Source organism: Plecotus auritus, assembly GCF_963455305.1.
Source record: "Plecotus auritus genome assembly, chromosome: 3".
Lineage (NCBI taxonomy): Eukaryota > Metazoa > Chordata > Mammalia > Chiroptera > Vespertilionidae > Plecotus > Plecotus auritus.
In genome coordinates this window covers 107,298,205-107,322,014 of record NC_137772.1, presented here as the reverse complement: position 1 = coordinate 107,322,014, position 23,810 = coordinate 107,298,205, and the positions used below count along the sequence as shown (strand labels likewise).

At 40.8% G+C, this 23,810-nt stretch overlaps 1 protein-coding gene across 5 annotated transcripts in view; it reads left to right on the top strand.

Annotated features, from left to right (window-relative positions):
• Nucleotides 1-23,810, top strand: part of DCLK1 (doublecortin like kinase 1) — a gene marked incomplete at its 3' end in the record, with an annotated part of 521,814 nt that overhangs the window by 11,418 nt on the left and 486,586 nt on the right. For all 5 annotated transcript variants that reach the window (XM_080660910.1, XM_080660912.1, XM_080660909.1 and 2 more), the window contains exon 3: nucleotides 14,494-14,840. In XM_080660910.1, coding sequence (XP_080517036.1) covers nucleotides 14,494-14,840 — 347 coding nt within the window. The remainder of the gene's footprint in view (nucleotides 1-14,493; nucleotides 14,841-23,810) is intronic.

The window sequence follows — 23,810 nt, the reverse complement described above, 5'->3', positions numbered from 1 at the left end:
CGGCCTGATTGAGCCTAACTGCCTCTGCCTCAGCCCCCACCACCATAGCTTTGTCTATAAGGAAGTCAGATGTCTGGAAGAAGATGGCCAGTCGACCCGGTCTAATTAGCATATTACCTTTTTAAAAGTATAGGTAGATTATATAGGATAGGATTGCTTAAATTGGGGGGGGGGGGGGGGCGGCGGTGAAGTCTTTTTCAGCAGGAGGAGATGCTCTTGGCAGACAAAAATACATAATCTCTATATCTGGACTGATAGCCAGCCATATGCACTATACTGCCAAACCAGTCATTAAAAAATTGAACCACTTTCTTACACCTTACACGAAACAGCTGTTGCCCTTAAAACCCCTCCTCAGCACCCACCTTAGGTTCTGCCTTCCCAGTTCACCCAGATTTGGTTCTGATTGTTCGGTTTCCATGCCAGTCAGCGTCAAAAGCTCTGCCTCTTAGGCAGCCAATGGCTCCTCGCACTTCACCCAGATTTGGTTCTGATTGGTCGGTTTCTATGCCAGTCAGCATCTCCGGGCCTATCCCAAGGTCTGATCATAGAGGCAGGGCTGATCAACAGCCACCCAGGCTGCTGGTGAGCAGGCTGAACTGCTGATCTTTCGGAGAGAGAGAGATGCGGCTGCTGGCAAGGCCCGGAAAGAGAGAGAAGCAGGGTCTGATCTTCAGCCTCAAGGCTCAGACCCTGATTCTCTCTCTCTCTGGGCCTCACCAGCAGCCATGGTAGCTGCTGATCAGCCCTGCCTCTCTCTCTCCCAAGAAGTCAGCAGTTCAATCTGCTTGCCAGTCCCCATCCACCAGAGCCTGCTGCACACACAGCCTGGTGTTTGGTCAAGCTTTCGGTCATTTTGAACGTTATGGACCCTGGGTTTTTATATATTAGGATAAATATTTTGAGGAGAAACTTTGAAGCTATGCAAATATCTTGTTTCCTTCAAATTGTGCCCACTTTGGCATTTATTGGTGGATTTTGTCTGTAGCAATTATTACTGTGGTGTTTCAATGTGACTTTCTCTTTCTTGCCTCACTTTAAACACTTTTCTGTCTTTGGGTCATCTACTAATGATGTCATCGAGTGCCATTATTTTAATCATTCTTTTAAGGCCAATTACTTCCAAATCAGACCTTTCTTCTGAATACCAAACATCTGGATATATTTAATGGGTACTCTAGTCCTTAATCCTTTGAAAGTTAACATGATAAATGTGAACTCATTCTTTCCATTATCTAGGATTTATTCCTCTTCTTGGGTTCTAAATCTCATTAAATGGGGTCACCATCTAACTTAACATCACTCTTGACTTTTCCTTCCCTGCCTCCCTCAAATCTAAGCTGTCATCAAATTCTTTTGATTCTGCTTAAGACATTTCTTCAATTTGTTCAGTCCTCTCCACCACCATTATTATAGTTTTCAAGTCCTTATTACTGTTTTAACAATGTTACTTAAAAAAATACATATACTAGAGGCCCAGTACATGAAAATTCATGCACTGGAGCAGGGGCTCCCTCAGCCTGGCCTGCCCCCTCTCACAGTCTGGGAGCCCTCTGGGGCAGGAAATGACCCGGCGATCAGGGGAAGGCAAAACCCCCATGACACCTCTGTTGCTGCCACTGCCGGCAGGGCAAGCCTCAGCTGGCCCTGGTTACCTGAGCCTTGGGCAGCTCTGGGCAGCTGGGCAGCTGCCATCTGAGGCTTGCCTGCACCTCAGGCCGGCCCTGGGCAGCTGGGGGGCTGAGGGTACTGGGGGACTCTGAAGGCAGGCTTGCGGAGCAGCCGGACCCACCTGGGGGTGGGCCCAGCCGTGCTGCGCTGCCCCGGTGGGGTTGAGGGGACTGGGTGCCGCCATCTTGTGGCTATGGGCACCGCCATCTTTGAGGGCATGGCAGTCAATTAGCATATTCCCTCCTTATTGGCTGTGGTCGCCACCATCTTTGTGAGAGTGTGATGGTCAATTAGCATATTCCCTCTTTATTAGATAGGATATATATTCTATCTAATAAAGAGGGAATATGCAAATTGACCATCACTCCAACATACAAGATGGCTGCCCCCATGTGGTCAAAGATGGCCACCCCCATGTGGACACAATATGGCCACCACAAGATGGCCAGCAGGGGAGGGCAGTAGGGAGGGACCCGGCCTGCCGGGGAGGACAGTTAGGGGTGACCAAGACTGCAGGGGAGGGCATTTAGGGGTGACCAGGCTGGCAGGGGAGGGCAGTTAGGGGCAATTGGGCCAGCAGGGGAGCAGTTAGGCATTGATCAGGCTGGCAGGGGAGTGGTTAGGAGACGATCAGGCAGGCAGGCAGGCGAGCAGTTGGGAGCCAGCAGTCCTGGATTGTGAGAGGGATGTCCGACCCAAATGGGCCTAAATGGGCATTCAGACATCCCTCGAGGGTTCCCACATTGGAGAGGGTGCAGGCTGGGCTGAGGGACACAACCTCCCCCCCCCCCGCCACCGCGCACGAATTTAGTGCACCGGACCTCTAGTGTGTGTGTTTGTGTGTGTGTGTATATATATATATTTCAGAGAGGAAGGGAGAGGGAGAGAGAGAAACATCAATGATGAAACAGAATCATTGATTGGCTGCCTCCTGCCTGCCTCACATTGGGAATCACAACCCAGGCATAATAGCCCTGACCATGAACCATGACTTCCTAGTTCGTAGGTCTACACTCAAGCACTGAGCCACGCTGGCTGGGCAGTGTTACTTTTTTTGAGTGAAGAAGTGATACATTTTTTTTTTCTTCAGTGCCCACTGTAGAAAAATGTGAAAGATGAAAAAAAATAAAATAAATAACTCCTCATATTCCTACCATTGGACTCATGTTGTCTCTGCCCTGTACTATTAGAATAGGTTCCTAAGGTGGTTTTTCCTTTCTTTATAGAATTTGTATTTACCCCCATTCTTCCATTCCCATTACAGCCTCTCTTAAATCAAGCCCTTTAGGACACACATGTCCCAAACAGTAATCTTCAAACATGTTTTTCTGCCTATAAACCAAGCCATAGACAAACCACTTTATGTCATATATTTGCTTCATAATGGCATTCCTGCTTACATATAAAATAGACAACACCCTCAATCTTTAATGTGCTTCTCAGTGAATCCTCTCCTGCCCCTTCCTCCTATCTTGGCCTTGTCTCCTATTACTTGTTAGTACACTCTGAACTGAGCTCAGCCTCAGCTGCTCTTTTTCCTTGTGCTTTCCCTGTCTGGACTTTCCTCTTCATAAGGAGGGTGAGATGGGTGCCCTGGGGAGGTTGCATGGCCTCATAGTTAAGTCAGGGCTCTGAAGTTAGACTACCTACATTTGAATCTTGACTCCACCTTTGCTAGCCCTGTGACCTTGACCATGCTGTCTTTGTGCCTCATTGTGCCCAGTGATAAGTGGTGTGTTTATACTTAGCTTATAGGATTGTGGTGAGGATTAGAATAGGATCTGCTACATGGAAGACATTCAGATAACCTGTTCTGCCAATAGCAAAGATCTCCATTCCCATCACTTCAGCCTTGCCTTGATCTTGCTGACCTCTCACACCTAGAGCTCTTCCATGACAAGAACATCATCATTTGCTGTCTCTACTTCCTCAACTTCCAATCATACTTCAAGCCCTTGATTAGCACCATTACATTGTAATGTACTTATTTACTTTATATCAAAGTCTCTAGAAGTCAGGGAGCCATTGGAGTCCTCACTGCCTAACATGGTGTTTTCAAGTACTCAATAAATATCATTGGAAGAAAAAGGAAAGAGAGAATAGATGGATAAAATAATGAATGAAAGCAATCTGGCATCACTATCCAATTGGCCATTACAGAACCATATGTAGCCTCCTAAAAGCCAGGCCAGTGATCTCTTAGGAATCCTTATCTTCACTTGCTGTTCCAGGAGCATTGAATGCTGATGTCTAGTTTTTTCCCAGCCACGTACTTTCCACCCCTTGATTTCCATGGCTATAGGCACCTGATTTCTCACAGTTCCCTTCAGTGGCTCCTCCATCTCAGGGCACTCTTTAAAAACTGCAGTTACCCTGGATTTCCTGCTGTCTAGCTGGGTGTAGTCTCACTGAGCATAATCCCCATAGCTGTGGCTGCCACATGCATCTCTCTCCCAAACTCCAGACTTATATTTTCACTGCTTGTTAGAAATCTTCAGCTGGTTGGCTCCTAGGAACTTCAAATTCAATAGTGCACAACCACATTAATTTTCTTCCTTACCATCTAATCTAAACTTGTTCCCTTTCTTATTGATCTATTGTGGTATATGGGAAGTTGACCAAAATAGAATTTTCAGTGTCATCTTTTCAATGTTATACATTCACATTCCCTTGGGTCCCACTTCCAATTAATTGCCAATTCTGGTTCATTCTGTCTACTAAGTACTTCTTATAGCATCCACTCCTCCCTGTCCCTAGTGCAGGTGTATAAAGTTCTCCATCTCTTCTGTCTTCCATTGAGTCATTCCTCCACATTGCAGCCAATGTGATCTTTTTAATACATGGGTCTGATGCATATACACTGAGTGGCCAGATTATTATGATCTCTGAACACATAATAATCTGGCCACTCAGTGTATATCCTATATAATAAAAGGCTAATATGCAAATTGTCTCCTCGACCAAGAGTTGGACCAGCAGGCAGGCCGGCCAACCACCCATGTCCCCTCCCCCTGACCAGGCTGGCTGGACCCCACCCATGCACGAATTCATGCACCAGGCCTCTAATATATAAATATATATACACACACATACTGAGACTGCAGGGGAGGGCAGTTAGAGGTGACCAGGCTGGCAGGGGAGGGCAGTTAGGGGCAATTGGGCAGGCAGGGGAGCAGTTAGGCATTGATCAGGCTGGAAGGGGAGTGGTTAGGGGGCGATCAGGCAGGCAGGCAGGCGAGCAGATTATTATGCATTCAGAGATCATAATAATCTGGCCACTCTGTGTAAATTTGACCTTGCTGCCTACTGCAGTCTTACTCTGTCTGTCCATGGAATTATTTTTATTTTATTTTTTGAGAAAGACATATTAATATCTCACCATCCCTTTACTGAACTGTGCAGAAGAACCTATTATTGTTATTATTATTATTTTAAAATCTGGAATGTTGTCCTTTTTCTTTCCTGCCAATGAAAATTTTATCCTTGCTTCACTTTCCAGGCCAGCATGAATTCTATTTCCTCTTTATTGATTGATCAGTGGGGAATGGGAAGTGATTTTTTTCTCCCCTGAATTAGAATTGCATGGACCACTTATTTAGCAATTATCATTTATTGCCTTGTAGTGGAATCTTTCATATAACACATCTTGCCTCTAAGCTGTTTGAAGACAAACTCATGACTTAGAATTCTTTTCACTTTTCAGGTTGACTAATTCAGGTCTGTACCTGTTACTGAGGATTTAAGAGGTTGTTTTAAATTTTTATGTTTCATGGCCAATGTTGCATATACTTGTTTCAGTTTTGTTATTTGTTGTTCTGTTATTTGTTTGGAGAAATTTTTAGCCAAGAAAATGAACATTTTCATGGCTTCCAATACAGTTTACCATGGTGCTTTCCAAAAGGGTTGTTATCAATTTATAATGTCTCTAGTGGTGTTTTATATTTACATTTTTATCTTTTGTCTTATATCTTAGTACCTTGTATTTTAGTAAATTATATTTGCACATAAACCTATTGTTGTATTATGGGTCCTCAACATGTTTCCCCCTTTTTATTTTAGTTTCCTTTATTTTTAATTATATCAATTTTAAATTTTAAATAATTGTACCTCCCCATTTTACCTCTTATGTTCTTTTTCTGTTGCTCTGAATGGAGAAATCAACATTTTCAACAGGTCTGACAAACAGATTTAAATTTTATTTTTTATAATCTTATTTTTATGTACTATTCTATTATGAAAGACTTCAAGGAAACAATGACCCATATGTGCCTTTGGGAATCTTTTTCCTTGCTTTTAATAGCACTATCAAAATCGTGTTTTTAAACCATCGCCTTCCAGGTAGATTATGAAATGTTGCTGTGTGTATCTGAGATAGTCTTATCCGATCTAATAAAAGAGCAATATGCAAATTGACCGTACCTTCGCTACACACCAGTCACACTCACCAGCCATGCCCACCAGCCAATCAGGAGCGAATATGCAAATAAACCCAACCAAGATGGCTGCAGCCACAGAGAGCAGGAGGGAGGCTTGGGTTTCCCCGGCAATGGAGGAAGCCAAGCTTTCCGCCTGCCCTTGCCGGCCCAGGCCTCTACTCAATGCTACAAAGTTTCAATGATAGAAGATAAATGAATCCCAACAAAAATGACGGCAGCCACAGAGCTGGAGAGAGCAGGAGGCTAGGGTTGCCCCCGGCAATGTAGGAAGCCAAGCTTTTCGCCTGCCCTGGCTGGCCCAGGCCTCCTCCCAAGGCTACAAAGTTTCAATTATAGAAGATAAATAAATCCCAACAGAAATGGCTGCCGCCACAGAGCGAGCAGGAGGCTTGGCTCCACTCAAGGCTACAAAGTTTCAATTATAGAAGATAAATAAATCCTAGATATCAGGGCCTCTGCTTGGGTCACCGGGGGGCATGGCCGGCCTGCAAACCACCACAGGCCCCTCGCCCATGCCACCCCACACCCCAAGGGAACCCCCACCCTGATCCGGGACACCCTTCAGGGAAAACCAGCTGGCCCCCACCCAGGCACCAGGCTTCTATCCTATCTAATCCTATCTAATAAAAGAGTAATATGCAGATTGACCATCACTCCAACACACAAGATGGCTGCCCCCATGTGGTCAAAGATCCTGCCCCCATGTGGACACAAGATGGCCACCACAAGATGGCCAGCAGGGGAGGGCAGTTGGGAGGGACCAGGCCTGCAAGGGACAGCAGTTGGGGGCGATCAAGCCTGCTGGGGAGGGCAGTTAGGGGTGACCAGGCCAGCAGAAGAGAGAAGTTGGGGGCAACCGGGCCTGTAGGGAAGGGCAGTTGGGGGGGACCCAGGCCTGCAGGGGAGGGCAGTTGGGGATGACCAGGCCTGCAGGGGAGGGCAGTTAGGGGCAAACAGGCTGGCAGGGGAGCAGTTAGGCATCAATCAGGCTGGCAGGGGAGTTGTTAGGGGGTGATCAGGCTGGTAGGCAAAAGCGGTTAGGGGCAATCAGGAAGGCAGACAGGCGAGCAGTTGGGAGCCAGCAGTCCTGGATTGTGATCCGGTAGGATTGGGCCTAAATGGGCAGTTGGACATCCCTCAAGGGGTCTCAGATTGGAGAGGGCGCAGGCTAGGCTGAGGGACACCCCGTGCCCCCCCCCCCAATGCATGAATTTCGTGCACCGGGCCTCTAGTAATATATAATATCCAGAAGGCACTTTATGATATTTTATTCTATAAATAATGTCTTTCATACAATTTACCCCAGTTCAGAGGGTTCAATATATATTTGAGCTTTCCCAGATTTTACTATAACTCATAGTAGTAAACTTTAATTACCAGAGTTTTCAATGAGAAGTTTTATACACTGGAAAAATGAAATATATTATGGATATTCCTCACTTAAGATACTGTTGAACATGCCACATGTAGAACTTAAAGGAATCTAGAGGAGGTAGAAGCCAGCTTTAGTAATGTGAAGTGTACAGATTAGGTCATCTTCATTTAGATTGAGGTCAAGTGATATCACAGCTGCAACTTACAAGTCACAACTCTTAGCTATTGAAAACACTCCAGCAATATGTAATAGGAAACAGGGCAATCTTCTGTGGCATCTTGTGAAGGAGCACATTCCTGGTTGACTCACTACAGGCCGGGTCAATCAAGGAGCTGGTACTATATTAACGGAAGTTTTCTATTATTAAGTTGGAAATCCTCTAATTTCATAATGGGAGTCTATGGCCAAGTAAAATTACCTTTGCAGATTTTTAAATAATAAACTTTGTTAGGTAGGAAATTTTATTTTCATACTTTGAAGACTAATGGCAAATATAATAATTTAAAAATGTATATGTGATTTTTTTAAAACAAAACAAAACACAGACTCTTCTTTACCTTAAAAATTATCTAATATGCTTACACAGAAAATATTCCATTCTCCAAAGTCCCATAAAATATCTAACCCTTTCAGGGAAGAACTTATGATGTTCTGATATTTTAAGAGATTGTATCAGAATACAACTTTATGCTTTATGTCCTTACATTTTGTTGTTGTTGTTAACTGCCATTTCTTTACCTTTGCCTTTGCTTAAAAGCAAATATTAATTTTCTGTTTTTTGTTTTTTTTTTGTAAATGCCACAGCAATTCAGACAGGTGCTGCTTCTGCAGTTCCTGATATTTGTTGGGATATCTTGGACACACTCAGAGTATTAAATTTTAATTTGAGAATCAGTTTTAACACAAAAACTTTCACTTGATTAAACTGGGACAAAACTGGCAATATCATAACCAACTAGCAAGTCATTATGTGTAGTAATTGCCAGCTCCATCTCTAAATGGGTTTTTATACCATTTCATTTAAACCGTCTATGATCTTGACATATTTTTTGCCCTTGCTTAACCTCACCTATAGTAAATAATCCAAAATGATTAAAGCAAAATTTGGGCTATAAAATTTCAATGTTTTGGGGCTTCCCCCCAAACGCATCCAAGCAATTCTCTGTGACACCAGCTGGATGTCCTACAATTCAACTCAATTCTAACACTTTATTTTCTGTAATAGCATCAGATACTACAAGTTAAGGACAGTCCTACAAGACTGTCCCTACCCCACCCCCTCAGATGCCAGTTATAAGTACAAATTGTCATATGTGCTTCTAATGGATTGGCCAATAGTTAGGAGGTTCCTATGACCCCCTCCTTTGGTTCTATTAATCTGCTAGAGTGGCTCACAGAACTTAGAGAAATATTTTACATACTGATTTATCAGTTTATTTTAAAAGTATATAACTCAGGAACAACCAGCTGGAAGAGACTCAGAGGGCAAAGTATGGGGAAAGGGCTTGGAGCTTATATGCCCTCTCTGAGCATGATACTCTCACTGCATTTCCACATGTCCACCAAGCAGAAGCTTTCCAAACCCTGTCCTTTTGGGTTTTTATGGAGGCCTTCATAAATATTTAATAGAAAATGTAATACATAGACATGATTGATTAACTCATTGGCCTTTGGTGATTAATTCAATCTCTACCTCCTCTCCCCTGTCCCAGGTCAGTGGGATGGGAACGAAAGTTCCTCTAGTTGCATGGCTGGTTCTGCTGGCAAACAGTCCACATCCTAAGGTGCTTCCAAAAGTCACCTCATTAACAAAACTCAGGTGTGGTAGAGAGGAGTTTGTTTTGAATATTGAGACAGCTTTATCGCTCTTATCACTTAGAAAATTCTAAGGACTTTAGGAGCTCTGTGCCAGAAATGTTATGAAGACAAAATATATATTTCTACTCTTAAATCACAATATGAAGGCTATTTTGCTCAAATATACCTTAGGTTAGATAGATCAACTTTCATTTTGTTGTTGTAGTATGAATTGCACCATAAAACTTTGGGATGGCTTTGAGTACATAAAAAGAAGTATGTAACTATATGTTTTATAATTATCAGTTATAAGTTTTTATAAGTAATTGTAAGTTTTACTTGTTTTGTTATTTTTCAATGACCTTTAACACACATACATCATGTTAAGAGTTGAATACAATCTATTGATGATTTTCTATTCAAGATTATAACATATCTCTTAACTCATGGCCCCAATAAGAAAGAGGTTAAATACTGGATATCCAGAGCTATTGGACCAAATAAAAACTATCTATTCTTCCCATTCAGAGCAACTACAATTTGTTAATATACAATTATCAGAGATATTATCACATTTTTAAAAAGCTATTTTTTTTTTTTACAAAATCATAATTTAACTGAGTTTAAATAGAAGTAGGGTCTATAGTGGTAGGGAGAAGTTCAGAATCATAATTAAATATATGTATCTAAAATTTGGGTTTAAATATGTTTAATGTAAATATACTTGCACAATTAAATAGAAGCTTATTAACGTAAGGAAACACATCTTGACTTTTCCTGAATTTCTGAATAATGTAGTAGATTTTAAATGACAGAGCTGCATGGTGTGTGATGTTCAGTTTGCTGATCAGCTCCTTCCTCTCCCTTTAGCTGTCACTTTCCTCCTTGCACAATGTCATCCTTTATTGGAGTCTCACACCCTTATCCAAGATTTCATTCCAATCTTTAAATTTGATAAACCAGGCAGAGGATCATCAAAGTGACAGAATAAGTTAAGTACAAATTTCATCTCATTGTTGTTACTTGAAACAAACCAGTGTTGCTTTTAAGAATTTTCAGTGTGCTTTATCTAAGAAGATGTGAAAAAAGTGTTTTTTTCTCTTTCAACAAACCCATTCTATATTGTTATGTGAGTACTTTAAAATTCTTCCTTTTTCTAATTATTTTCTTTTCTAAAGTTAAAAAGTTTTCTTTGTTGAGGTGTAAACCACTCCATGCTTTTGTTTTAATTATTAGCTTAACAAATAGTATATAAACTTAACAAATAATTAGACAACTGTGTATCACTGAATAGCACAGAATTCTGACAGACCAGTTTTACCAGTAAAAGTCTTCTCGGGGAATGTTTGGTGCATTCTTACAATGAGATGGAGCCAGAGTGATTTTACTGGTAACTACATAGCTAGAAACAATGAACACCTTATAATATAAAACCTGCTTACTGATTTCTGGTAATTTCATTTTTTAATTTTCCTTTCAGGCTTACTGCAGCCTCAGCTGTTTTTCATTTGTGTAGCAATTTTGTATTTGAGATCACTTTGACCTTTACTCTCTTATTGATCTTTGTTAAAACCTGGTGAAATAAAAGTGACCACTGAGATAACCTTCACTGATAGAAAAATAAATTACCCTCAAGAAGACTAGGTGACTTGCCCACAGTCACATTTGTGGAGAGGCCAGGTATTGAGCCCAGACTTCCAGTTCTCTCTTCCCTCTGTCACATGCACACTGTCTTTCCATAGAGCCTTCAGAAACACACTGTTCTTTTAGTCCCTGTATGTTTGTTTTAAAATATGTTTTTATTGAAGAAGGGAGAGAGAGAAAAACATTGATGTGAAAGAAATATTGATTGGCTGTCTCACACATGAGACCTGACCAGCGGTGGACACCAAAACTTGGGCATGTGCCCTGACCCAGCATCGAACTACTGACTTTTTGGTGCATGGGATGATGTTCAACCAACTACGCCACAAAGGTCAGGGAGCCCATGTATATGTTTTTGATATTTGCATAAATAGTGAGAATAGCATAGTTGGGACCAGTCATGATCTGCTAGGTGGATGGAAAGGGGGATTGCTAAATTGCTAATATTTGTACCACTCCATAATGTATAAATACACATTGGAGTATATTTTATAAACATTTGCAAAGTAAATATTTGATAACCTGTATAACTGTACTTTTCTAGTTTTGAAACCCTATTCAGTTCTTTTTATGTGAATACTTATCCTGTCTCCTTGGATGTGTGCACTGTTAATTTAAAAATAGGAAAAGGCTTTAGATAAATGTAAATGAGCTGTGTAGAATTAATCCTAGGTCACTTTACCTGCAATTTTGAAGGCTTTTTTTTTTTTTCATTTTTAGCTACTTCCAGATACAAAGACATTAACACAGAAAAAAGCCATTATAAAATCTTTAATTTCAAAATGCTTTGACTACATTTATGAAATATGTATACTTAAGATCAATCATTTTATAATTTGCCGTTGCTTGGAACGTGTATTACTCTTTTTGTGAGTGATCCATATCTACTTAACAGTCTGAGTAATATTCTCTTTGAATGATTCTCTGCTAAGAAGTACCTTTTTTTTTTTAAATATATTTTATTGATACTTTACAGAGAGGAAGGGAGAGGGATAGAGAACTAGAAACATTGATGAGAGAGAAGCATCGATCAGCTGCCTCCTGCACACCTCCCACTGGGGATGTGCCCGCAACCAAGGTACATGCCCTTGACCGGAATCGAACCCGGGACCCTTCAGTCCGCAGGCCGACGCTCTATCCACTGAGCTAAACCGGTTTCGGCAAGAAGTACCTTTTAATAAAAAATTATTTATGTTCTTTTTAGCTTTATCAGGGTATAATTGACAAATACAATTGTAAAATATTTAAATTGCACATTTTGGAAGGACTCCAATTTTATCACCTCACATATTTTATCCTTTTTTGTGTGAGAACATTTAAGTCCTATTCTCTCAGAAAGAACTCTCTGTCTTTTATACTACACAGTATTATCAACTATAGTCACCACACCATTAGTTCCTCCATTCTTATTCATCTTATATAGTTATACTTGTTTTAGATTGAGTTTATAAAGCTACAGTTTGTAAGTTAATCATTCGCAGAACGTTTTATTTATAAACAGTTGTGAATTGGCTTCCTATTGTGTGTGGATCATTATGCTTGCCCTGTGTAGGTGGGAGAGGAAGGAGGATGATTATTCTGTTTGCTTTTGGAATTCTACTTGATTTTATTTATTTATTTATTTATTTTTAAAATATATGCTTATTAATTTTTTACAGAGAGGAAGGGAGAGGGATAGAGAGTTAGAAACATCGATGAGAGAGAAACATCGATCAGCTGCCTCCTGCACACCTCGCACTGGGGATGTGCCCACAACCAAGGTACATGCCCTTGACCGGAATCGAACCTGGGACCCTTCGGTCCACAGGCCGACGCTATATCCACTGAGCAAAACCGGTTAGGGCTCTACTTGATTTTATAAACTGCTTAGCAAACATTCCCATCAAATTTATAAATTGCATAGCTATTTAAAAAAACATATTTTTATTGATTTCAGAGAGGAAGGGAGAGAGAGAAACATCAATGATGAGAGAGAATCATTGTTTGGCTGCCTTCTGCACACCCCCTATTGGGGATCAAGCCCGCAACCCAGGCATGTGCACTTGACTGGAATCGAACCTGGAACCCTTCAGTCTGCAGGCTGAAGCTCTGTCCACTGAGGCAAATCGGCTAGGGCAATTACATAGCTATTTTAAGAAGTGTTTTTTTTTTTTTCAAACGCAGTTTTAGATTTTACATTATTTCAGGTGGCAAATATAGGTACCTCTGATTTTGAAGTTTTCTGCAAATATAAATATCTCTAAATTTCAAAGAATACTTCCTATTATGAATTCAGTTTTATACCTCTACTAGAGGCCCGGTGCACGAAATTCGTGCATGGGGGGGGGCGGGTCCCTCAGCCCAGCCTGCACCCTCTCCAATCTGGGACCCCTCAAGGGATGTCCGACTGCCTGTTTAGACCCAATCCAGGTGGAATCGGGCCTAAACAGGCAGTTGGACATCCCTCTCACAATCGAGGACCGCTGGCTCCCAACTGCTCGCCTGCCTGACTTCCTGATTGCCCCTAACCGCTTCTGCCTGCCAGCCTGATCACCTCCTAACCACTCCCCTGCCAGCCTGATTGATGTCTAACTGCTCCCCTGCCAGCCTGTTTGCCCCCAATTTCCCTCCTCTGCCGGCCTGGTCACCCCTAACTGCCCTCTCTTGCAGGCCTGGTCCCTCCCAAATGCCCTCCCCTGCTGGTCATCTTGTGGTGGCCATCTTGTGTCCACATGGGGGCAGGATCTTTGACCACATGGGGGCAGCCATCTTATGTGTTGGAGTGATGGTCAATCTGCATATTACTCTTTTATTAGATAGGATAGAGGCCTGGTGCATGGGTGGGGGCCAGCTGGTTTGCCCTGGAGGGTGTCCCGGATCAGGGTGGGGGTTCCCTTGGGGTGTGGGACAGCCTGGGTGAGGGGCCTGTGGTGGTTTGCAGGCCGGCCATGCCCCCTGGTGACCCAAGCGGAGGCCCTGGTATCTGGGGTTTATTTATCTTCTACAATTGAAACTTTGTAGCCTGGAGCAGAGCCAAGCCTTCTGCTCCCTCTGTGGCAGCAGCCATTTCTGTTGAAATTTATGTATCTTCTATAATTGAAACTTTATAGCCGTAAGCGGAGGCCCGGGCCGGCAAGGGCAGGTGGAAAGCTTGGCTTCCTCCATCGCCGGGGAAACCCAAGCCTCCCTCCTGCTCTCTCTGTGGCCGCAGCCATCTTGGTTGGGGTTAATTTGCATACTCGCTCCTGATTGGCTAGTGGGCGTGGCTTGTGTGTGTAGCGGAGTGGTGGCTAATTTGCATATTACTATTTTATTAGATAGGTTGAGGTATACTGAATAACAATATTTCTATCACCAATCTGAAGAAGAAAGGGAGGAATGGTGATGTTTCCCCTCCGGATACCAAACTGTTGCTGACAGAGCCAAATTATAACTAAAAAATCTTTCTTTTTCACTATTAATCATGCTTCCATTGTTTAAAAAGTCATGACTAGCTCTCATCCCTAAGTAGAAAAGGAAAAAATGAAAGACTATGAAAAAGGGAGTGAGTTTACCTTAGAGTAAATTTAAATGTGTTTCTCTCTTTCTTAGGAGAGAGTTATGTGTGTGGCTCAATAGAGCCCTTCAAGAAACTGGAGTACACCAAGAATGTGAACCCCAACTGGTCTGTGAATGTCAAAACCACCTCAGCATCCCGGGCAGTGTCATCACTGGCTACTGCCAAAGGGAGCCCTTCGGAGGTGCGGGAGAATAAAGATTTCATTCGGCCCAAACTTGTCACCATCATCAGAAGTGGGGTGAAGCCACGGAAAGCAGTCCGAATTCTGCTGAACAAGAAAACTGCTCATTCATTTGAGCAGGTTCTCACTGATATAACTGATGCCATCAAGCTGGACTCAGGAGTGGTAAAACGCCTCTACACCCTGGATGGTAAACAGGTAAGAAAAGTATTGTGATATGACCTTGATTTTTCAGGCAAGAACCAGGGATGTGAGGAATTTATGTGGCATGTGGTGGGAATCTGAAACATAAATTTACTGACATTTAGAGAGTTGGGTCATTTAATCAACAAATACATAGGTGCTGGTCTCAAACCAGTCCAAAGATAGTGTTAGATAGGATTAATCATAGGAATAAAGTAAAAAATGCCCATTTCTCTAGCTTAAATGATTACTCAGAGATTTCTATTTTTTCAGTTATGAATTGCTTAACATAATGGTGCTTTTTAGCCATCTACTTTCAATTTTGTCATACAGTAATTTCTTATAGCCTTGAGCATGTCTGAGATTTGGAGATAAGCTCTGACCAGTAGAGAAAAATATAAATCCTATATTTTGCCTACATAATATTTTATAAAATTCACTGTCTTAGTAATGTTTACTAGTGAGATTTATTTAAATTTTATAGATTTCGAGTGCATATCTAAGGAATAAAGTATTTCCATCTGATGGCATATTTCTAGAACATTATGCATCTTGTTTTGAAAACATAATTTCAGAATTAAAATGAAGGGAATCTCTTCAGCTATAGAATACACATCAGTTGACTTGGATGAGTGGATATTTTAATGTGAGGTGCTCACATGAATTTAAAGAAAGTCTTATGTGGACTCTTGTAAAAGTTTGACAGAACCCTGATGGTGTGCTGAATAAAAAAAACACTGACATAGGTACAATGAGATTCGCTAGTCTATGAGAGTTTACCAGTATCTTTTTGGTTAAGATCATAGGTTTTTGTGTACTATTTTTGCTTGAAATTAGTTTTTAATGTGGATCTGTCCAAATGGTTTTTAAAAATTATTTTGAAGGATAATTTGAATGATTTTGTATATAAAGTACATATTAAAAATAAAAACTAGATTCATAAATTAAAAGGTTGATCTTGTTAAATAGAATAATATAAGTTCTTGAAGGCTAACACATTCAAACTATGAATTAGAAATAAATGCAAATACTAGAAAGAATGTTAGTTGTGGAAGAATTCTTCCCCTAGGGATCCATTCAAATGTTCTAAATTATAAAATTTATTAGGAAACAAGGAATAACTGCCAGTTGTTCATTTATATTCATGAATCTTCCGCTTGTCTCATAAAACTTCCCCCAAGTTTCATGTGGATAAGGATTCTGTGGAATGCAACTCCTCATTTTCTAGATCTAGGAGGGTAATAGCTTGAATGTCACCAGTATAACAGTAATCAAAAAGTCCACTGCTGGCTGGTCAGTTAGAGCAACAATAAGATGGTAAGGTTTCACATTTAAACATTTAAGGTTCCCTCTGTAATGTGTGACTCAACCATTTTGTAGTTCTGCATCTTTGTGTATTGAATTTTCTCAAAACGGGAGTTTAACTGTTTTCATAAAAAGTAAAATTTAGAGCAAAGATTACATATTGATAAATCCTCTTACTCCCTACTCACTTCAGAATTTTGTAGGTTCCAAATTGCTACACATTGATTTTAAAAGTCAGCTTTAGCTATTTTGGTAAACTCTTACATTAACGGATCTTTGTGTATTTAAGAATGAGTTTCTAAAATAGATATTTTGATGTTCTCAATAGTTTTATTCTTTTTAGGAATTTATGTAGTGTATGGCTGGTTTTGCTGTGGTTTAATAATCCAATGTAATGGGGGAAAAGTCAAGGCTTAATGTTAAAAGACTAAGATTCAAACCTCGATTCAGCCACAGATTATTTATGTTTTTGGCAAATTACCCTAATTGAGCCTCATTATACTCATCAGTAAAATATGGCTAAAACGATCACCTCCATTTCATACGATCCTTGAGGGATCAACTATGATAATACATATGAAAGCAATTTTGAACTATAATAATAATGTGATAGCTTTATTGAACATTATTCTATCTTTTTAATATGTTTTTATTGATTTTTACAGAGAGAGGAAGAGGGAAATAGAAAAACAATGTGAGAGAGAAACATTGATCGGTTGCCTCCTGTACACACCCTGACCAGGGACCAAACCTGCAACCTGGGCATGTACCCTGACCTGGAATCGAACTGGCAACCTTGTTGGTTTAGGGGACGATCCTCAACCAACTGAGACACACTGACCAGGACTTGAGTATTATTCTAAATGCTTTCTATGTGTTAGCATGTCTAATCTTCACAGCTTGATTTTTATCCCTATTTAACAGAACAGGATACTAAGGCACAGAATTTGTAAAAAACAAACAAACAACACACTATAAAAACTAACATGTCTAAGACCATACAGATATAAATGACAGAGTTGGCATTTGAACAAGTCTTTCTCCAGAGCTTGTGCTCATAACAACTGTACCATAGCAGATTATATTAAAGAACCAAACAGAAGTAAAGGTATTAAGAAGACCTTTCAAGTGGATAATGTGTCCAGAAATATCATTTGAAAGATTTTCTCTATGTATTTTTCTCCTGCAGTCATTCTACTGACAGTTGTATTCAACAATTATTGTTATAGTTTTATGTTTATCTTTATTGTTGAAAGTATTACAGATGTTCCCCTTTTCCCCATTGACCCCCTCCACTCCTCTTCCTCCTCAAGCCTTCACTACACTATTGTCTGTGTCCATGGGTTATGCATATATGCATATAAGTTCTTTGGTTAATCTTCCTTCACCCCTTGCCCCCCAATCCTGCCTTCCCTCTGAGGTTTCAACTGTTGTTTTTGTTTTAGTTGATCATTCAGTTTGCTATTGTGGTGAAGTTTCCTCCATGTGGCATGTTCTCTTCTTGATCAACTGTGTATATGAATATGAAGCAAGAATAGTGAAAAGCTGCAGAGGAATAGGATGATAAAGTGGAAAGAATATAAAACATTTTGCTTGGGTTCCCAGGAGGAACAAAGATGCTTCCTCATGGACCCCAGGAGTCTTTAGAATTGTTTCTGTTCAGAAGAGAAAATATGCCTTCATGAGCAACTTAGGATTCATTGACATCCCTGCAGAGACCAAGGCCTGATAATTATCTTAGAAAAAACCCAACCCTTCCTGTGTCATGATGCTCTGCCATAGTAAGGATGATACATGCTGCTGCCACCACCTTACTATGCCCACTGTGGCATAGGGGTCCATATGCTGTCATAGGACATCACCTTTAAGAGTGCTTGTTCCACCTCTTTCTTTTTTTAATAGTGTAACTGAATCCTTGTATCAACTCCATAAATGACATGGGAAATCCAGTGCCCAATAGTTTTTAAAGGCGATTTTTTTTTTTTGGATTGAGGAAATAAAATTGTTTTTAAAAAATCAATAGCTTCAGTGCTTTGTGTAAATGAGTAGAGAGGAAGATATGCAAGCTTTTCTTATTGTCTTCATGCAGCCTATAGATGTATCCATCAGTGATGCCGGGGTTCCTGGCAATGGCACCGTGAGAGCCATGCCTGCTGGTACATATGTTATGCCCAGATGGCACTGGAGGGTATAGACCCCATGCCATCCTCACTCATTCCTGCTCCATTCAGCCTCTTGGGTTTGTTTTAAGCCCTAATCTAAGAGTTAATTACATAGCACTGTTTTGCATTTTTTGGCTGAGATAAGGAATCCTTGCATTGGAAATGCTGCACCACTTAGAAGACATTTTGCAGGAAGCTGCAGTTTCTGCACATGACTCATGAGTGGCCTGTCTGTGAGCAAATTCTAATTATTTCAACTCCATTTTCTTATTAGGCCATTGAAGTTTCAATGAAAGGTTGCTGCCCCTTTACCCCCTCCTCACACCCTTCAGGGGGCTTCTGCTCACCATTTGATCAAGAACTTTTGCTGGCATGGGTAGGAGATCAAATAAATATTTGCTGTGTCTTGATTTTAGTGATGTATTGCTTATCTGGGCCTTGACTAAGGGCCCCCAAAGAAGGAAAGAGGTCATTTTCCAGCTGAAGTTTACAATTCCATCCCCCTTCTCTACAGCTGAGGGGAGTCTTTGTTGGGTGTGATAATCATTCCCTCTTGTCACATTCAGGCAATGGATGTTGGGATTTTCTATGGGTCATTCACTCACCCTGCCAGGCAGCTATTCCCAGAGATCATTTGGAGTGTGACTATTTTTTAAGTGATTAAAATAAGCTCAAAAGGTATAAGATTTACGGCAAAGATATACTTGCATATCTGTTAACTTCCTTTTTGGGAACAACTAATATGGCTACCTTGAGCTGTTAAGTCTTCTAAATCTGTGATTTCTGAATCCTTGCGTAGAAACATAAACCACAACAGGTCTTCAAACAGCTAGTGCTTAAGTAGGCAACTTACCAGTATAATGTGAAGATCATATAAAAGGCAATTCCCAAAGATTCCCCCTTCTTCACTGAAATATAGCAAGAGTTCAAAATAGTATCAAGCCAGGCTGGCATGGCTCAGTGGTTAAGCGTTGACCTGTGAACCAGGAAATCACGGTTCGATTTCAGGTCAGGGCATATGCCCTGATTGTGGACTGAATCCCCAATGTGAAGTGTGTGGGAGGCAGCCGAGCAAAGATTCTCTCTCATCATTGATGTTTCTATCTCTCTCTCTCTCTCCCTTATTCTCTGAGATCAATAAAAATATATTTTAAAAATATGTATCAAAATAGAATTGAAATCATTTAGCAGTATTGATAAACTAGATTGCTTTTTAAGTGGAAAATACATGTATATTCCCATCTTATTTACTCATCAACATTGAATATATGTACAAAATAACAACATACTTTAGTAGCAGAGGAAAAACTCACTCAAGGATGATGTATTTTTATCTTATAGGCATTTCACATGCAATGAACTTTGTAAAACCCACCACTGCTAACATCCTAGACCAGTGGTGGGCAAACTTTTTGACTCGAGAGCCACAGTGGGTTCTTAAACTGGACCGGAGGGCCGGAACAAAAGCATGGATGGAGTGTTTGTGTGAACTAATATAAATTCAAAGTAAACATCATTACATAAAAGGGTACGGTCTTTTTTTTTATTTCAATAGTTTTATTCATTTCAAACATTTTAACAAGAAGAATGTAAACACTAATTATTATAATTTGAAACTTCAAAAAATGGAGGAATCATAGCACAATAACATACCTTATATTGAAGATGGCAAAGGCAAAATAAAATTGCCTAACAAAGGAAAGGTACAAAAGCCTTTCAAATTAAACTTAAATATAATAAAATAATTTAAAACTAAAACAAATAGAAAAGAACAAAATGTGTAAACAGTAAATTAAATATTTTCTTCAGTGCAACTTCCAAATTATGCCCGGGACGTAGATGTAGATGGCAATGTAGACTGGGTTGAAAGGTTTTTGGTCTTTAAGACATCAACTTCAGTGGGAACAGTGTTGTTGGTCTCCTTTTTTAGCTAATGCATCAAAGTCTGGAGTTAGTTTTGTTGTGGCTATTCTCAGGATAGATCTGAGGTGTTCATCAGTTAAGCTGGATCTGTGAGGGGCTTTGTTGATGTTCATGATGCTAAATGTCTGCTCACAAACATAGGTTGACCCAAACAGCACCAGTATCTTCTGTGCCATCCTCCTGATGATTGGAAAAGTGGCTTCATTAAATGAATCATAAAAGTCTCTTAGTTCAAGAGAGCTGAATTTCTCCTTTAGGACAAAGTCAGACTGAAGATCGATGAGTTCCAGTTGCACCTCTTCTGGTGCTGTTTCAGGGTTTTGTGACAAAGGACAGGCCACCAGTTGAAGTGACTGGCCAATTTTTTCAACATCAGAAAACCGACGACAGAATTCTGCATGCAGGTCATCCAGTGATTTGCTGTATTTCTTCACGTTTTGGATGGTCTCCTTCTGTGTGGCTAGTGTGGCAAAATGAGTGAAGACTTTGTCTGAAATTTGTCTGGAAAAGAAACTCAGCTTCAATTTAAAGGCTTTCACATTAGTGTACATGTCATGTACATACTGATCTTTTCCCTGTAGCTTCACATTTAGCTCATTCAAATGTGAAAATATATCTACAGCAAATGCAAAGTCACACAGCCAATTCTTGTCACTCAGCTCAGTAAATTCGTCAGACTTCCCCTTTAATTTCAAAAATGCACCAATCTCTTCTTTGAGCTCCCACACTCATTGGAAAACTTTGCCCAAACTCAACCAGCGGACACGAGAGTGGTAAAGTAAGTCGTGGTGATCCGCATCAGTTTCCTCCAGAAACTTAATAAACTGACGGTGCTGAAGTCCCTTTGCTCGGATGAAATTAACAAGCTTTACGACTGGATTAACAACATGATTAAGTTGTAATATAGACTTGCACAATGATTCCTGGTGAATAATACAGTGAAGAAAAATAACATCTTGGTTAGGGTTCTCCTCTTTCACTTTATCCTGAATTCATTTTAGCAGTCCAACATTTTTTCCAGTTAAATTTGGAGATCCATCTGTTGTGACATTAGCAAGTTTACTCCATGGTAGCTTCATTTTCTCGATGACAGTACACACCCGGTCATACAAGTCCTCTCCCCATGTTTTTCCTTTCAGTGGCTCCATGGCTAAAAACTCCTATGTAATTTCAAAATTGTCACTAATCCTTCTGATAAAAATTAAGAGCTGAGCAGTGTCCTTTACGTCGTTACTTTCATCCAATGCTAGTGAATAAAACTTAAAGAACTCTGCCTTTCTATTTAACTTGCTGGCCAAGTCTTCATCAATCAGTTCCACTCGACGAGTCACTGTCCTGCGCGATAAGCTGAGTTTTTCAAACTTGCCTTTGCTCTCTGGACACAAGAGACCTGCTGTCTCTATCATACATTCTTTCAAAAACTCGCCTTCAGAGAGAGGTTTGCTAGCTTTTGCTAATTTGAATGATAGCATAAAACTTGCTTTGGTAGTTGTCTCTTGAATTGCAGTTTGTCTGTGAAAGACATTTTGCTGAGCCTGTAATTTAGCCATCAACCTCTGTGCAGTAGCCTCCCATTCTTGAGGTGACTGCTTGCTAGCATAGTTGCCATGCTTTGTGGCAAAGTGAAGGCTGAGATTGTACTCTTTGAAGACTGCAAGTGTTTCCTGGCATATCAGACATACCGGCATTGATCGGACTTTGGTGAAAAAATATTTTGTTGTCCACTCCCTCTTAAACACTCGGCATTCACTGTCCACTTTCCTTTTCCTTGGTCCACTCATGTTTAATATTGGGCTAAAACCAACAGTACCGTTCTCTTATTAAATTCTTTACTAAAATAAGACAGTAAAGTATAAAAACAAGTGATTAAATTTGCTCTACTATAACATTTTTGGTCTTCTAAAAAATATATATATAACAAAATCATCTGAAAAAGTTCAGACATGGGACAGAGGCACACCCTGACCATAGAGAACAACCCCTTTCCATAGGAAACCTGTGTATCTTTCACACAGGCCCTTTATTTATGGTAACACACATAGCTGCACATTGCTGTGTCTTCCAGACACACTTGTATGGGAGGTGCTAGGGCAGTGCAAAACATGGGTAACCAGTAGTTACCACTAGCACTTCCGTTGCTGGCAAAAAACAGCCGCAGTGCACATAGTGTGAAAGAGCCCATTATCAATGTCAGATTGCATCCACTGGACTCTATAAAAACAACCAAGTGCCACTTTTAAATGCCCATTGCAACAGTTTTTCTTATTAAAAGCTGGAAATGGCAGGATATTTATATATATACCCCTACTGTGACAGCCTGGCAGAGCATTACAAAGGAGAAAACCCAGCATCTGGTGATGTCCATAAGTACAAGACTTCAGGCTGTCATTACCAGGAAAGGGTTTCATCCAAGTATTAGATATGAACTTTTGATTTTCAGTTTTTCATTTGTCCAATTACTTCTGAAACCCTGAAATTAAGCGATTTTGTAATAAAATCTTTAGTTCATCACATTTCTATACAATCTTTTTGTTCAACCCACTGAATTAGGGTTCGTTCACACTAGCCGTGCTGCCGTTGTAGTGTGGTGCAGTACTGCAATGCAGCGCAGCTAGGGTTAATGCAGGGTACACAGGTTTCCATCATGTTTGCGTTGATGCTAATGTGCAGTGGTGCATGTTAACACAAATGCCCTGTAGCACGCATTTTTACAGGCGCAAGGGGGAGAAGCAAACGCAGTGCAAAATGCATTTGTTTTGCCGCTAACACATGCGGTTAGTGGCCACGGTAGCGTTACTGATACCGCATTCGTATCAGCAAAAAAATGCAGCCGCAGCATGGCTAGTGTGACGTGTCCTCTGTGTGTCTTTTTCCCTGCTGCACGCATCCGCAGTGGGAAAAAAAACTGCAGTGGATACAAGCCCTAAAAGCTGAAAGTCTTTGTTGTTTTATTACCAAGTCATTGTGATGTACAGAATGTGGGAACAGGAAAAAATTGTGTTTGAGTAGAGCTCTTAATCTTACCTCAGAAAGGCTCTGATACTGTACTCTCCAGGGGTGTGTCTCCCTACATCACCACGATAATGTGTCTACGCATTCCCAGGGTGATGTCGGGAGACGTGTCCGCGGGCATTACAAGGAGCCTCTGGAAGATTGAGAGGTTGTTCCTTCTACTGAATGGGCGGATATAAATCCGCCCACTCAGAAGAAGGAGCTGCGGCCGTGTTTCCCGAAGTTGCCATGTTAACACTGCTGCTGGTGAAGGAGCGGAGGGGAGAGCAAGAGAACCCTCTGCTCTTTCGGCTCTGCGGGCCGGATAGAAAAGCCTAACGGGCCGATCCGGCCCGCGGGCTGTAGTTTGCCCATGGCTGTCCTAGACTGAGCAAACAATACATTGCCTTCCTAATATGGAAAACACTGGGAATCACTCAGCCAAAGTAGAGATACCCATAAACTGATTTAGATGGTAAACTGTGACAACAGGCATCATAGATACTGTCTTAGTCCATTCGGGCTGCTATAGCAGATACCACAGACTGGGTGGTGTATGTATAACAGAAATTTATTTGTCCCAGTTCTGGACTCTGGAAGTTCA